This window comes from Heliconius melpomene, chromosome 9 (genome assembly GCF_056956725.1).
Source record: "Heliconius melpomene rosina isolate 202511_hmr_F chromosome 9, ASM5695672v1, whole genome shotgun sequence".
Taxonomy (NCBI): domain Eukaryota; kingdom Metazoa; phylum Arthropoda; class Insecta; order Lepidoptera; family Nymphalidae; genus Heliconius; species Heliconius melpomene.
This window is the reverse complement of record NC_140397.1, coordinates 8002364-8020079: the sequence shown is the minus strand read 5'-3', so window position 1 is coordinate 8020079 and position 17716 is coordinate 8002364. Positions and strand designations below refer to the sequence as shown.

General features: G+C 29.5%; 3 protein-coding genes across 4 annotated transcripts; 2 read left to right on the top strand and 1 right to left on the bottom strand.

The window, feature by feature from the left end:
• Positions 1-459: 459 nt before the first annotated feature.
• Ras64B (ras-like protein 2) lies at positions 460-5941 on the top strand. The gene is made up of 4 exons (XM_085190495.1): positions 460-680; positions 1598-1685; positions 2460-2671; positions 3048-5941. The coding sequence occupies exons 1-4, from the start codon at positions 576-578 to the stop codon at positions 3240-3242; spliced, it is 600 nt and encodes a 199-aa protein (XP_085046621.1). The 5' UTR covers positions 460-575; the 3' UTR covers positions 3243-5941.
• Positions 5942-8322: 2381 nt separating this feature from the next.
• Positions 8323-11072, bottom strand: ATPsynB (ATP synthase subunit b, mitochondrial). Its single transcript, XM_085190492.1, has 5 exons — positions 10913-11072; positions 10356-10503; positions 9674-9872; positions 8997-9185; positions 8323-8548 (listed from the first exon to the last, which is right to left on the bottom strand). The coding sequence occupies exons 1-5, from the start codon at positions 10938-10940 to the stop codon at positions 8378-8380; spliced, it is 735 nt and encodes a 244-aa protein (XP_085046618.1). The 5' UTR covers positions 10941-11072; the 3' UTR covers positions 8323-8377.
• Positions 11073-11369: 297 nt separating this feature from the next.
• Positions 11370-15953, top strand: Svip (small VCP interacting protein). 2 transcript variants are annotated; one of them, XM_085190493.1, is made up of 4 exons: positions 11370-11540; positions 11686-11904; positions 12361-12525; positions 12924-15953. In XM_085190493.1, the coding sequence occupies exons 2-4, from the start codon at positions 11845-11847 to the stop codon at positions 12936-12938; spliced, it is 240 nt and encodes a 79-aa protein (XP_085046619.1). In that variant the 5' UTR covers positions 11370-11540; positions 11686-11844; the 3' UTR covers positions 12939-15953. The 2 variants fall into 2 exon arrangements, with proteins under 2 accessions (XP_085046619.1, XP_085046620.1); XM_085190494.1 differs by lacking the exon at positions 11686-11904 and having other exon boundaries at positions 11401-11540; positions 12924-14287.
• Positions 15954-17716: the final 1763 nt, after the last annotated feature.

Here is a 17716-nt window from a genome sequence, read left to right as displayed (position 1 = left end):
CAAATCAAGCAAAAATTAATCGAAATTACAAAATAAATTTAAATTGATATTTGAACGAAAACAAGCAAAGTATTTAAGGTACACAAAAATAATAAATAATTTTAATTCTTTAAGAAAATATAAAAATAGCCCTTATATTATTTTTTTACAAATTATAAGTACTTTATATTTTATATTTTCTTTAATATAAGGTACGTAACGCAAAATTAATCTTTTATTAAAATTTATATAAACAATTAGCAAAATTCGCTTCGACTTTATATTTTTTTATATGTTTTAAGTGTTATTTTTTTAAGACAAAATATTTGTTTTAAAATTATTAGTGAAAACTATCATATTATTTTTGATTTAGAAAAGAGTCTTTTTATGTGAAAATGCTGTAAAAATCTCTTTCTTCTGTTTTTTTTTATTTTTCCTTAACAATGTCTGTGGTTATAAATTATAACACTACGTGAAACAAAACGCATCAATTGAATCATCCGTGTACAGTGGTCGTCATCTGCCGCACAAATTAGAAAATATATAGATAAAGTGGATTATATTGTGATTATTACCTGAATTTTTGTGTAATAAACATGTCGAGACCAGGAGACAGACCTAGTCAAGCGCAAACATACAAACTAGTGGTGGTCGGTGGTGGAGGTGTCGGAAAAAGTGCTATCACAATCCAATTTATTCAGGTATTTCGCCGTATTTGGCTACAGATACGCCTACGAGACGGGTGTTTATCTATTTTTAGATAATCTCTTGATTCCATTGTTATATACATTATATAAACAGCTAATAAGATGCTTAGATTTTGTTCTTTACAATTTATGACAGATCTAATGAGTAGGGTCACATTTATAAATAGTGGATCTAAGGAGTCAAGGTCCATCTAGCAATGAACGTCGCCGCCCACCGGTGTCATCACCTCCAAGAAATATTTATTTACCACAAGTAACATATGGGCAAAGTCATTTTTGTTGGGTGTACAATATTTTATATGGAGACTTCATTAGTATTCTTGTTTATACTACATTAATTTCCTGTTTCCTTGTTTGTTGTAATGTTTCTAGTACAAGCTTTGTTCAGTTAATTTACTGTAAATGGGTGCTTAATCAACATAGTGAATTATTTCAATTATAGCTGTTAAAAAAATGTCTTTTTTATACAGTTTATAGGCTAAAAAAAGTTTATATTGATATAAATGTCAAACCTTAAGGAATGTTTTTACAAGCAGATTAAATTACTGGCTGTATAAGATTTAAAATTGTAAAAATATATTATTTACACAAAGTAATATGTTACATAAATAACAGTACTGTGTTAATTATTAATTACCCTTACATTAGCAGAATAAACCAGTACAGGGTGGGCATTTTCTTATTGAGTATGCTAATCTCAGAAACTACTGTTTTAAATAAAAAAAAATTATAGTCTATTATTAAGGAAGGCTACAGACAATATTAGAACACAATAATCATATCAATGTTATGTATGTTAGTGCAATCAAAATTACTTCGCCTGCTAAGCCTTAGTTATTTCCATTGGACCATGCAGGCAAAGCTACATATAAAATATACTGTTTTATAAATTATGATTATTAATGTTTCAGAGTTATTTTGTAACTGACTATGACCCAACTATTGAAGACAGTTACACTAAGCAGTGTGTCATTGATGATATCCCGGCTAAGTTGGACAGTGAGTCATGAATTCTTATTATTGAATTATTTTAAACATTTTATTTATCCTTGCTTGGTAATAAATTTCAAAATAAATGCCACATTTATATTATGACCTACATATGTTGTATTGACAAGGACATATAATGAAGATAGAAACCACAAAAGCTATTCTTGGTTCAGTGAAATTACTGTAAATGTTCGTTGTGGGTTCAATCGTGGAATATATTAAATATATTTAAATTATTTTAATTTTTTTATCTTAATTTTGCTGCATTTATAGACTGAGCAGCACTGAGTTCTACGACTTAACACTCAAGTATTATAAAAGGATTAGGAATTGAGAATGAAGTGTCTAAACACTAGGCTATATAGAGAAAAAATTGATTCAAAAACAAAATTTATTATTAGTTTTTTATTTTCCATCTTCAAATGAATTTGTTATTTATTACAACTGACTCATGTGGTTCATCTTATATTATTGTAATTTTCTTGAAATTTACGACTAAGCAAGTACATTTTATTTTAAAAAAGGTGCTTATCATAATTCAGGCAAAGTAGAAGATAGAATCTAGTGTTAAGACATTATTTTCTACAGATCATTTGACATTGCACATTGAGTGTTCGAAATAATGCTGTCTTTTGTCTTGTAACCAAAGCATGAAAAGAAAATATCTCATTTCCCCGAGTGGAAACCCACAACCATTGTATTTATAGTCTGATGCTCTGGTACGTATTTGACTTAAAACCTAGTACCTGTTAACTTTTTTTACTATGATTTACTATGTTTTAGTCTTGGACACAGCCGGCCAAGAGGAATTTAGTGCAATGCGAGAACAATACATGAGGTCAGGGGAAGGTTTCCTTCTGGTCTTCTCTGTAGCTGATCATGCTAGTTTTGAGGAATTGGCCAAGTTTCATAAGCAGATACTGAGGGTTAAGGATCGAGATGAATTCCCTATGTTAATGGTTGGCAATAAAGCTGACTTGGAACACCAAAGACTGGTATATAATATTTTTTTCTTGTTGATACTTTATAATAAAAATCAGCTTCAAACTGTAAATCACCGACAGATACTTCATATTACATACTTAAATGAATAAAGTCAGATTGTCATGTTCTCTTAATCTAACTCAATATACATTTACTACTCCAATTTAGACAACATCATCTTAATTGATAGTTGCAATTGCTTTTACTGATAATTTATTTAATCCTTATTATGGCATTGTGATGCAAGGTTGTGAGTTCAATCTCCACTCAAGATTTAGATTTTCCTACTCTGTCAAGAAGACAAAACGCGACATTTAGTTTTGCTACTGAATTTTTAAATTCTAGCTGTCACATTCCGTCTTATCTATATTTGTTTATTTTAAACAGGTAACATTAGACGAGGCACAAAGCTTATCAAGAGAATTGAAAGTACCCTATATTGAATGCAGTGCTAAAGCCAGAATGAATGTAGATCAAGCCTTCCACGAGTTAGTACGACTAGTGCGTCGATTCCAAGAAGCCGAAAGGATTCATATCAAATCTGAAAGTAGGAACAAGAAGAAAAAGTGCACCATTTTGTAACAATGTCAGGTAACTGTCTAATGTCAAACGTCAATGTCATTAAGATACAAATTATTGTTTTTAAAAATAGGGTACAGTAAGGTGAAGGTGTGGATATTCTGCTTTTACAATAAATTTTAATCTTGTTACTGTTTTATGCATATTTAAAATATGATTTTTTATTTTATTTTCCTTTAATAAAAATGTTTTCTTTGTGTGGATATGGGGACATTTTGAATTTAGTAACCTCTTTTATACAGTTCATTGTCTGTTGTCTCTTGCATTGCAGCTGCATCTACTCATTTGGATAAAGCATGGTTTAAATTCTCTAAATTTTTATGGTATTCTTTTTTGATGTTGTCTCTATTACCAATCAATCTTTTATGTGATTGCCCCACATGAAATTGATAAAGTGAGTGTCCTAATACTAGATTCCCTTTGCTTTTTCTGCTATATGTGGGGTACAATGTAGAGCTAAAAAAAAGACCATACCTTACTGCTTACTGTACTCTTTAATAATGTCATAAGATTTATCTGTCATTAGAAAATAATATTATATGGTGCTTCACGATTTTGCTAAGAAATTGTATTGACGATTGGTTTTTTGTTTATGGCACCATATTTTTTTCTTTTTTTTTAATTAACCATCAAAACCACCTTTTTTAGTTAATAAGATATTTATGTAATACCAATTTCAATTCAAGTTTTTTGTTTTGGCACTCCAAAATTATTCATCCATTTTGATACTTGTATTAAATCAGGTTTTAGTTGATGAATAAGTTTTTAAAAAAAAATCAGTGATAATAGAATTGCTTTAGTTAAGTAAAAAAATATTATTTATTTTTATAGTTTTTTTTATACACTATATTTATCTTTTAGTGTAGAGATTTACATTTGTATACACTACATGCTACAATTTGAAAAAATGGATATCTGTTTTAATTTTCAAATAAAATTGGAATAAAACAACAGTTTAATTATATTCTGAAGTAAGTCCAAAAACAACTTTATAGGAAATGATTTCAATCCTTACCATTGATTTAAGAAATTAAAATATATGTCACATAATTCAAATGAGTTTACTTTTTTTTTATTTTTGTGTAATATCATTTATTTAATAATATTTGTAGGAGACGCATATTTATTTTTAAATTCGAAATCTTAAAAATATTTCCCGGTAAATATTAATTTTCAATTGAAATGTGCGACTGTTACATGTTTTGAAACCAAATACTAATTGTGTATTTTTTTGTTACTGTTTTTGTAACAAGTTAATCTATGTGTAAGTTTAATAACTGTGCATTACAGATTTTAAATCTTGATTATACTTTTAAAAAAATGGCTTAAGTCTACATTCTGCCACAAATAAAAAAATATATAATGCTTCTAACATAAACAAATCTGTAATGTCACATCTTTCTGTTGTGTATTTGTAATAGAATAAGGAAAATAATTAATCATTTAGAATAAAAACATTATAATCTGTGGTTTCTCACAACTTTTTAAAAAAATGGATCTAAAAATCCCAAAAAAAATATTTGAGTCTTTATTTTTAAATTTGAAGTCAGGTTTTCTACATTACTGACTTGATAACCGAAATTGTGTAAGGTATTTTGTAAAAGTATAAACTATATATTTTTTATATTGTATTATTATTAGTTTGTACACATTTTTTGCTAACAACAGAAACATTACTTGTGCACAAGTTTTGATACAATATTTATATTAGCTTTTAATGTGGCTGATGTTCATTTCTATACTGCTTTATTGTACATATCATAAGAATTGTAAAAATATTAATTTTTATAATTACTTATCTAGGATACTTATGAAGGATTTTTACATATATTTTCTACATAAAATACAAGTAAAATGGTAGACTATATATATGTATTTGTGTACTTGGAATTTCCTTTTTTTATCTGTAGTTTTTTGGATTATCTAGACTTGTCTATACTCTGTGCAATTTGATATAGTGGCACATATACTATAAGCACAAACGGTGAACAGTATTTTGTGTTGTGACATGCAATTGTTTATATCGATTATATATGGAGAGTAACCGTGGGGGAAGCGACACTATAGAATTTAAAATACTTCATTAGTGTAAACGACACTGTAAAGACAAAACAATTTTAAAGAAAATTAAGAATTCAAAGAAAGAACTATAGCAAATATAATAATTAAATCAATAAAAATATCAAATAAAATAAAATCTTAATATGTATGGCGATGACTTCCATTCACGTGGCACATGCCAATCAAATATTTGAAACATTTCTTCGTGTTGCTGAATATTGATTTCTTTTGTTAAATTATCAATATTTCGTGTATAAAAAAAATGATAAAATGACTTTTGTGTTGTTTTGTCTTCACATTGAATGTCATATAATTTCTTTGATTTGCGCAACGTCTCCAAAATTAGAGCTAAATGAGAACAGACCGTGCTATATACGCGTTGAATGTATCTCTGCTATATTGATTGATGATGATTGACTATCAGTATCAACCATTTCAAAGTTTTCAATTCGCGATGATTACGATTAATAAATTGATTGGTGATAATTATACTTTGCTATATTCTCAATGGATGAAGTAATGTTTAGGCTAAGAGTGTGACGATAAGTTGTAAAGAGCTTTAACTGTGGGCTTTACGTCCTTAACTGAATAACCGTACTGTTGTCAAGTAATATCGTATTGTAATAAAATAAATATAACTATTTGTGGATTTTTATTTTATATATCCTTTAAGTTAAAATACTAAATGAGGTAAACTTCCGAGTGTTTCCAGTTCGATATGACCTTCAAAGAGCGCTTTTATCTTCACCTTAAAGGTCGACATCACACTTGTAGCTCCTCTGGTGTTGGACGGGGTCGTGACCTAATGTTAAGACATTTCGTTCTCATTAAGACACGTCCGTTCTTTATTTTCCACCAAATTCTGGAGGCAATGCGTGTGTGTCGCGGAAATCAACGCTGCGCTTTGCTGCGTTACCAGACCGCAGAAATGAAAATATTAAAGTATTTCGTTGCATCAATTGGGAATCGAACAACATGCTGAATACGAAACATGCTGTATACGAAAGAATCTTTATATCAATAGACATGAAGTTTTATATGAGGTAAAAAAAAAACTATTATAAATATCCAAATACAGCATAATAAAATGCATCAAACATAATTATTTCAGCTTCTTAAATTATTCTGATTCTATAATAAAAAATTAAAATTAAAGAAAATGTGTCATTAAAAGAACAATCATCAATCATTTACATTTCACTACTTGCAACTTACTTGTCATTCCGGCTCTCTTTAGCAATGACAGTAGTGAAAACCGCATGACTTTTACTAGCGGCCTGGTTCATGGCGGTAGAGCCTGTCACGCGACCTGGTGAACCACATTCTAAAGCCATCATGGTCTCCATCGTTGATGTTATTGGCATCTCGGTGATACCTAAAAGTTGATAATTACAGCTTAATACTAAAGATAAACAATAAAAAAAAAATGGTAGGAAAGCTTACGAAAACAGTTAAGGCGTTTCTGAGATTAGTCTGCAATAACACACAGACAAACAGATAAATTTTAAAACCATTAGAGAACATGCCAAAATAATAGTAATCATTGATCATATTTTAATATATAATTAGATATAGATAAAAAATCCTAATGCTACGAAAAACAAGACATTACTTTGTTACGTTGTATATTTTGTACTATAATGTAACATCTGCTTATATTGGTCCTACACAAATATATATATTTGTGTACTTATATATATATAAATATAATATGGGTGAAGTCTCATGCTATGTCTTTCGATTGTAGATATTGGACGTGCCCCACGATTTTATTTTAGTAATCATAATTTCCATGAAATTGTTTTTTTAGCTTTTAGTACGCTTATCTGCAATATAAAACCGTTTAAGTTAAAATATTTTTTTTACTTTTTTATTTTTAAGTTTTTAGTTTTTATTTCTCATTGTATTCAATTCGTTGAGTGCCTTATTATTGCAAGGTTAATGGATAATGTTACGATCGACCCCCCAGAGGTCCAATAGAGGGGCAAGGCTATGTACAACAAGATGTGCCTAAATCTTGAGGAGAAAACGCTAACGACATATCATTTTTATCCACCCTAATGCCATACAGTTCTCAACGCGCTTTTAACTTTTACCTTAACTTGGGTGGTGTAGCGAGCCCCTAGCGACGTATCATTTTTAGCCAGATCAGATCAGAACAGATCTTCACTTGGGTGGGAGATTCATATTGTAATTTTGTATTGTATTCTGTATTATACTTACCGAGCCCTTTATTTTGATACCCATATTGATGGGATTGAAAACTACATTATCCGCCAATTTGTAGCAGTGGCCATCTTTGATTTTGATTTTGTATAGTGCACTGAATTCTACTTGACAAGCCCTTTCATTTGATACCCATATTGATGGGATTGAAAGAAACTAAGTTGTCCGCCATCTTGTAGCGGCGGCCATCTTGGATTCACAATAAAATTGAATATGGATAATTGTATTGTCACCAGAATCAAAGGCGTATACCAAATTTCAGATCAATCGGTTAACGGGAAAAGGGTTAAATTTCAATTACTAAATTTGACTCAAACAAATAAACAAACGGGGTGAGCTAAATAAAAGCGTTTAAAAAATTTAATCAGTTTCACGCTGTATCCCGTACAGAGCAGGTTAGGCAGAAGGAACCTAGTGTTAAGATACTCCGTTCCCCACTTTCTACCGAATTCATCGCATACTTGCTGTGATCTCGCGGTTTCGCTATTACTTATTATTTATGTTACTACTTATTATTCCGCAACTGCGTGACGGTAGGTCGCATCTCGACCGAATGTAAATTTTAGAAAGCGGCGTACGACGTTATAACTTCGGAAATCTTGGTCCGATTTTGATGAAATAAAAACTATTATTATCTGCATGAGCACGCGCATTAAAGGCAGTAATTGTTATAGTAAAATTTTGATCTGTTGGAGTGACTCATTGTGGACCTTATAAAATATATTTATTAAAAAAATATATATGTCACTGAGGAATTATGAGGCTTACTATATTTAATAGAAATAAAACAAGCACAAACTATACAATCGATCTCACTTTAATAACATTATTTAGAAAATAAATAGCTACGTCTACTTGGCCAAAGAGGCCAAGTCTGCGATACAGCGGTCCAAGGCTTGTTTCTCTTGGTCAGGGGTGATGGCCTTGGTGACGTTGGACACTATCCAGTCGACCATGTTCTTTTGAGCGATACGACGTTCTAGGTTTGATTTCTCGAGTTGGTAGTCTAGACGGCGTTTGACCTGTAATTTAGGAAAATATTACTTGATTTAATTGTGGTAAACAATATATTCGGTACTGGTGTTAATAGTGAAATGTAATGGCTTACACTTCAGGAAATATTCAGGATAAAGCAACAGATTTAACTTTATTTTATACCTAATTGCACAATGTTCCTTTATATAGCAGGGTAGCCAGAGGGAACCTAGTGTTAAGACATTCTGTACAAACATGCATGAAGAAATGCTGAAACGCTATGCTGTGCATAATGGACAAAATTTACAACTATCGTTTTTTATACATTTTAGATTTCTATCAGTAAATATTATAAAATAGCAATGACTAAAATGAGGAGTGATTGAACCCACCACTGTCTCTTTTGTCACACCCATATATCTCTGGGCCACTATGGTCTCGAAATTTATATTAAAGACACATACATCAATATATTTATTTAAATAAAGAACATACCTCCAAGTAAGCGTTCATCATCCTCTCTCTGTATGCAGCTTCCAATTGCAAAAGAACATTTTCTTTCTTAGCTTCAATAAGTAGTTCCTGTCCCTGAGCGCGCCATTGCGACTCCTTTTCACTTTCAATGGCTTCTTCTAGGGATTTGATGGTTTCTACACGGCCTTGGTTCCATTCAGTTTCAACAGCCTGGAAAATGATATTTAAAAGAAAGAATATTAATGAAATAACCTATTTAATATGTATATTTATTTCTTAAAGATCATCATGGCTCAGCATAAACTGTAAAGGTAGCTGGCTGGTAGGATAGCTGTGTATTTGATTCCCATACCAAAAAAAAAATGTTTCATTGCTTTGGTAACAAAGACAAAGCATGCCATTGTGTTTCTCTCCTACCTCTTAAAAAATTGAGCAGTGCATAGCGGATAGAGTATCTCCGCATGGCAGAAGAGCTTTTCTTTATTTTTTTTTTTAGCTTGCACCTACCAACCTAAACATGTAACCTGCTGTTAAGATTATTCATTCTTAAATTTTAGTAATACATAACATAGTATAAAATGTATTTTTAATGTTGCTTTAATAAATTCAATATTTTAGAGAAAGGCACTTTTTTAATTTTTTCATTGCTATCTTAAAATATATTTTCATTGTAAGTGTTAAGAGTTATTTTAACTCACATCAACTTCCTTGTCCAGCCAAGCAGCTAACTTGGGTCCGAGCTTAGTGCTTGCGTAGTACACCATCACAAAGATTGATAAACCAGTATAATATTCATGTTCCATTACATATATCTCCTTGCTGCAGAGATATGTAGCGAGACCTACACCAAATGTGTAAGGACCAGTAACACCGGTCTTGGAATGGAAAAATTGGAACCTGAAATTAACATATAAGATTTTCACTTAACAATATTTTGTTTTCATTTAAATATGACGTTATATTGCTTTGCAACCGAAATTTGTAGAATAGACACACTTTTTAAAAATGATTTTCATTTCAAATTGATTTATGTAATCAAATTTATGGAAAGTAATCATATGTATATATAGACAGAGGAACATTATAGCACAGCAGTCTAGCCTCTGACAGTAATGCATGAGTTTCATATCCATTAAGAGAAACAAAATATTTTTTTCTTTTGTTCTTGCTCCAAGGTGTAGTGCTACATTGAGTTCTGCCACTCATCATGGTGGAGTGGTGATTCATTAAGAATGGAGTGTCTTAACACTGAGTTCATTCTACATATCTTGCTATATGCAAGATACATTGTGAAGCTAAAGAAAAGTTAAATAATACCTTTTTAACTATTTTCTTTTGCTATCATTGTGCCCACACTAGCAAAGTATCATATAATCTTACCATTCTTCTGGAACAAATCCAAGTCTGACTTTTCCAGGTTCACCTCTCACTGGGCGAGGGAAGTTCTTTTCATCTCGCACTCCACTCACCTCACTGGAAGAGGCTGAGCCTCGTGCTACGAGGGCTGTTGGTGTCTGTCGGGATGCGACTGAAAAATAATTATTTGAAGTTAGTTCTTATAAGATTGTTGGTGGTTTATAAGATTTTAAGATATTATTAAGGTTTTCGTATTTAAGTACAAAAAAATATGGCAAACAACATAAATGCAATTTAAGATTTAAAATTATATATAATACGTAAATCAGCGGAACAAAGTTAGGTTAATTTTTACCCTACAAGCCATAATTTTAAGAATCTTATGTAAAAACAAAATAATCATTACAAATATTTAAACATTTCATATATGGTTAAGTTACAGAAATACTTTTTTTTAAATTTGGAATTATCACTTCGGCACTTGTCACTGGCGATTACATAAACCTCCCTAACACAAAGGTTATTAAATTATAACAAATAAATACTCACAAACACTTTATTATATTGTTAATTAAACATACCTGAACGCAAAGCTAGGCGTGAAAACATTTTAAAACGCAATTTTATTGAAATCTAAAATTATGCGACAGTCCCCAAATTCACGTACTTTGCGTTAGTGGTGTACCTTGAAGTAATTTAGATACCGATATGACATGTTGAGAGAAACCGTTAATATCGACAACCTAAATGAAAGTATAAGTAACTCATATTAAATCGATATAAATATGGAAAATACTCAAATGGTTATTAATTCTATTAAGTTTAATTTACTATATATTCCCATTAATGCTGCCAAATAATTTAAATTTATATTAAATAGTATATTTAATTACTTTTATAAATTTATAATGTTAACCATTTATACAATTTTTAAAGTTTAAATTAATTTTATACGAAATCATACTGTTAGATAAAATGCATGTTAATATATTAAAACAATTTTTATCTTTCATCCAATAAGCTTATGCTCTACTTAAATTTTATTAGTTGGTAATATTAGAGTATTGATCGGTTCTATTCAATTCGAGGTTCAAGTTCAACTTGTGCAGTGATTGTGTATAAATATACATTGAAACTAAATAATTTGTGCACTTCAAGTATTTTATTTATTCAAAAATGGCAAATTTACTAATAATTTGGAAGAGAATGGTTAGTTAAATATTACTAAGTAAAAGCTTCAACTAGAGAATTGTAATAAAAGATGTAGTAGTATTTTATGTGCCTTATAGTTTTATTTTAAAACAAATAGTATTGTTTCTCCGAATGATTTCCTTCCTTTTAATTTAATTTACAGATTTTTAGACGTATGCAGTGTTTTTTGTTTTCATTTTTCTAAACGCGCTTACAATTGTCAATTTTATTGACAATAACTAAGTGATAGACGTTAGTTGATAAGATTGGAAATTTGGAATGTGATCGTGATAATTTTTACGAAAACAAGTTTTTTTCAATAATGGGAATATTTACATCTTGCTGTAGACCTTCAGCGTCAGAAGTATTGACTCCAGATGCAGTAAGTTTACTAGTGGCTTCTAGAATATTTAATGCACCTGAGATAATTTCAAATTAATTTTTGCATTTATATTTTTTTTATTTGGTGTATAGTTTTCCTTATACTGTTATATAGTATTATATTATTTAAATTTATTGTCTACATTGATATACAATAAAGAAAGGAGATATAAAACTGCAGTACAGGTAAGTATTATGACAAATAATTTGCAACATTGTTGTCTCATACAGATATAGAAAAAAGGACCTTGCCTTCATATATTTGTATATATAAACATTAAATTATTGTATTGTATATACTTTAAACTTAATACTGAAATATTTATTATAGATAAGCTATCACTGACAAAAAAATACCTTCTTGATTTTTCTTATAAATTACTTTGAAAAAAAAAATACTAATTAAGGCAAAAATAGCAACAATTAAGTAAATAGTAAAACCATCTTTTTTGAAAAGGAAACAAGACGCAGGCAGCAGACAGAAGCTGCTGAACGTCGTAGAGCACAAGAAGCTGCCAGAGGTGTGAAGGATCCAGAAAGGGTCAGACGTATGCAGGAACGTGCTGAGGAGATGGAACGACGGGAACAAGAGTTAAGGAACGACGGAGGTGCAAATTTAAAGGTGTGACAAAGAAAATGTAATTTTTTTTAGCTTCATTCTGTATCTCTCATGAAGTGGGGTAGGTAGAAAAGGAAATGGGGAATGAAATATCTTTACACTACCTTAGTGTAAAAATATTCCATTCCCCATTTTATAAGACATTACATATCAAATGGTAGAACTCAGTGTTGCGCATGGCCTTTTTTACTAGAGGGATGAAATAAAAATAATTTATTTATCCGAGTAGGGATTGAAACCACAACAATCATGTTGGTTTGTATTGCTCGGTTGGACCATTGCTAAATCTTCCTACATTATAAGTTTTTTACTTCTTTCTACTATTTGTAAAAAAATTACAAAATTTTTCATTTTATGTTATTATATAATTTTAATATTTAATAACAATTTTGCTATTCCAGTGGACGGCCAACTGAGAAGAGGCACAGGGCGAGAGTAGTAAGTCGCCCGCTCAAAAATACAAATATATAAACTGAGACTACCCTCTTCTTACTTTACAAATTAAAACACTCACTTAAAGGATTTTATTTCGTCAAGAGCTTATAAAGCTGATATTTGTTTGATAAAATATATTAAAGTTTAGATATTGTATTTTTAAAACTAAAGTAATAGTCCTTTCAATTTAAAATTATAAATGTTAATATTTGAAATTTAAAAAATATTTTATATAACCATATATTATCTGTATTATTATATGATTATAAAAAAATCGTGTAAGTCACTGGCTTGTTTCTTGTGGTAAAGGCTGCTACTTCTAATAATTTTCATTTTTAGTACTTATTAATATTTTTTATTATGATCTCGATTATTTTTTTTTTGTTAATTATGTATTATAATTTTTTTGTTAATTGTGTTTTTTGTTATTTATGTCTATTAAATAATATATTCTGTTAAGTTTTTCAATGTTTTCATAATATGTTCAATCTGTTTGCAAGTTATAGTTATTTTTTTTTAAGAATAATTTTTTAATCTATGGCCTAATTTACAGGTAAAAAAACCTTTTTTCTATTACCAATATATAATTACATATTGCAGAATAATATATATTTTAAAACTATGTTTGTGTTTATTATGTCTCTAACAAGATGATATATATTTTCAGTGATGGTCTTTAAGCAAAATCTATTTTGCTATTATTGTATTATTATCTATATAATTAATATTATAATTTAGAAAGTTTGAGAAGGTGGATACTTATTCCACTTTAACACAAAAAAGTACTGAACAGACTTAGATGAAACTTGACATTAATTGATGAAATTGTAGCCTATATGTTATTACATATAGGCAACAATTTATGCAAAGAATTTGTATAGTTTTGCTATAATCGTTAGTTTTATATAAATTTAAGAAAATATTTTAGTTGCATTAAGATACTCTACTCTACTATTCCACATACTTAATTATAATATGATGATTTTTAGTTATTTATTGCTTAAGGATCGTCAACTTGAATAATTGTTATTATATTATAATTATTAAATCACAGTTCCTCACTATTTAAAAAAAAAGTTGTGTTTTTGTGGGTCAGTTGTTACTTTAAAAAATATACATACATGTGTTATCTCTTTTTTTTATTTGTGTTTTTTTCATCCTTATAAAAATTTCTAACTGTTGTGTATTTTTTTCTACTATTCATGGTTGTACTGAGAATGATCATTGTCTTTATTAAATATATAATTTTGATTTAAAATATTTTCAATTTTTGTGAAGTAAATTTTTTATTGATGTATATTTTTTTCATTTGAATATAGTTTGTCACATATTAACCTATTATTTTATTTGTGTTATGGAAAGGTATACATAATAAAAAATTATAAGTCTAATAATTTATACTTATATTTCTATAGGTTAAGAAAATAGTATATTTTAAATACGAAACCATTTCGAACTAACGTATTACTTACTATACAGGGTTTGATTTTTTACCTTATACACTTTAGGGTCTATATTTATACCTAACTAGCGGACGCGCGCAGCTTCGCTTGCTTGTTTAGGGGTGAATTCTAATAAACCATAAAACACGTTTTCAATGAAATATTTTTAAAACTCTAAATTTCAAATTTTATAAAAATCGGTGGCCATTTAAAGATGTATCCATACAAACTTTCAACCCCTTATTTGCACCCATAGGAGGTGTAATCTAAAAAACCACGAAACACGTGTTCAATGACATCTATTTAAGAGTCTGAATTTCAAATTTTATAAAAATCGGTGGCAATTTTAAAAAAAATCCATATAAAGTTTCAACCCCTATTGCACCCCTTTAGGGTAAAATTTTTTTAAAATTCCTGTTTAGTGGATGTCCAGATTACGAAAGTATACATCTGTCCAAATTTCACGTTTCTATCATCAGCGGTTACGGCTGTGCGTGCGTCTTACCTCAGTCAGTGAGGACAAGTCCTTTTATATATATAGATTACTAAAATGACGAAAAAATTAAAAATAACCTTTTAAAACAAGAGCGACCAAGTTTCGAAGTCAGTGAGTAGGCATACTGTCTTAACTACATATTAGACTAACAGTCCTCAAAATTTCAGCTTTGCTAAAATGACGTAGATCTGGCGGCTCTGGGATCTCGGGCTATAAGGATATAGCCATAAAAAATATAATAGGAAAATAATTAAAATGTTATTTGTTCCAAAAAAATTGCATATTCATGAGATTGTTCTATATATAATGTTATTTAGTGTAAATTACAATATATTTTTGCATCATTAAATGTAATGCAAATCGGTAAATAATATATAATTAAAAAAAAAAACTTAGACTTGCACTACATTTTATTCTTATCCAGTTTTTTAAATTTAAATTTAAAACAAACAGACCACATTTTTGCAGATATTTTGATGAATAAGGTCGGTTAAAAATGAGAATTAATGCATAATATTTTATTGTATATCTTAACACATTATAAATGTCTATTTAGATTGAAGCGGTTTAGATAGATGTTGCCATAAAATTTCGAAAGGGATTCTGGCTATAAAGATTGCTGTTTCTACATATTTTTTGACATTCTAAAAAGAAATATCAGTTTAATTTTTCTGTTGTTTGAATGTTCAATAAAAAAGTACCAATCTGATTTAATTTATTATTCCGATCACTGTTAAGGCTACTTTAGCTAGTTTCTTTAAAATTTTCCGTAATTATTGGAGGTGGATGAGGTTTGATTTTTAAACTTTAGAATTTACAGTCAGTCGTTTCTGCCACTGCGCTACGACGGCCTCAATTCGTCATATTTTATAGTGTAATAATTGAAAAAAAAGCTTTTAACATTTTTCTTCAAAGACCAATTGAAAGACTCTTGTCCTATACTAAGTATCCTAATCTATACAAATTTGGTATATATTTATTTATTGTAATCAATGTTTCATATTTGAATGTTTATAGCATATAAATGTATGGTTATTATTACATGTTATTCGATGTGCTGAGTTTGTTTTAATTTTGAATTGTCCCTTTATAAGAAAGAGTTGTGATTATATTGAACTAATTTGTAAACCTATAATTACTTATATGTGAAATAATAAAAATATGACAGATAGAAGTAAATGAAAAGTTACGTCTATATAAAAATCGACTTCAGAACATATTTTAATTACTATTACAAAATATATTGACTGTAAAACCGACTGGTCGAGTTTTCGAGGAGATGAAGTATTTATTTAAATTTATATTTCCATTTCTGCGCACTGGTGTCGAGGAGAAGCGGCGGCGTTGAGTTCAGTCACTCAGCACGCAAACTTTCCAGAATTCGGCGAAAAATGGGGAACGGAGTGTCTTAACACTACGTTCCCTTTCCTTTCCCATTAATAACATTACTTACACCTACCATCCATAATTGATATTGTCCATGCTTATAAATAACATATAAATAAATAACATATAACATATAAATGAAATTTATATTGTGTTCGTCTGGGGGGTGCTGTAAAAGTATTTTGTCCCGGGCGCGAGTTAAGTTCTGACTACGTTCCCAGGTTACCTCTATCTACCCTGTCATGTGTGGATACAGTGTAAAGCTAATAAAAAAGGAATAACATTGTTTCAATGTTATATATTTTTTTAGTATATCGTTGTTTCATTGTCCATAGTTATATCATTGTTTCAATCAGAATTTATCTTTTATCTCAAATATATAATAATATATCTATACTTCTATACTATTATTATAAAGTGTAAAGATTTGTTTGTATGTGTGTATGTATGTAATAAATCAACTTAAAAACTATTGAACTGATTTCAAAAATTCTTTCAACATTAGAATGTTGTATTATCAATGAGTAACATAAGCTATATAAATAAATAGAAAAAAGTAGCGTGTTAGCAGCGAATGCGCCAGTATCTACAGCTTAGTTAAGCTAACTCCAGGAATTTTCGGAAAGTGTTAGGGATATTCTAAAATATCAGAACATAATTAAAATGAAGAGATTTATCTGGGAAGTATGTTTAATAGAGACGGAAGATAAGTTACGAAAATGCAACCCCAAGGTACTTAAAGTTTCATATTATTAGTCTTTATAAGTACGCAGACAGACATTTATAAAGACACGAATGCTTACGTCATGTTGCAGGCGAAGCCGCGAGTAAATCGCTAGTATATAAATATATCTTTAAATTTTTATTTTGTTTAATCAGCATGACACAGCTTTTCCCTAGTTTGAGGTTAATTAGCCGTGTATTTTTTTCATGATATATTATTATATTAATCAGTGTTAAGGTTTTAAACAACTATGAAGGCAATAGGTTGATGTACTTGGGTCCTACAAATATATCGCCAGCTTCGCAATAAAATGACCGATTAGGATAATCAATAAGTTATTTTAAATAAGGAGTTTCTTTATCATTCTTTATTTCCCAATGTATAATAATTAAAAAAAAGTTTCTAAGTCAAATTTAAATACTAATACTTGAATAACTTAACTACCGCCTTTATAATTTTCCATCTTCTTAAAGGTATTCACTCCGTTCTCATATATCTCCAGTTCGCACTATGCCCAAATAGCGCGAAATAGTAGAAAAAGTAGCCTTGTCTTTGTTCAGCTTCATGCCGTATCCTGCATATAGCAGCTTAAGCAGAGAGAATTTGTGAGGTACTTATTGCGTGATGAGTGGAGAAATTAATAAAATTTAACACCGTGCTTAGGCGCGGTGTTCCATACCCGTATTTTATTAAAAGCAATTTGAAACTGCA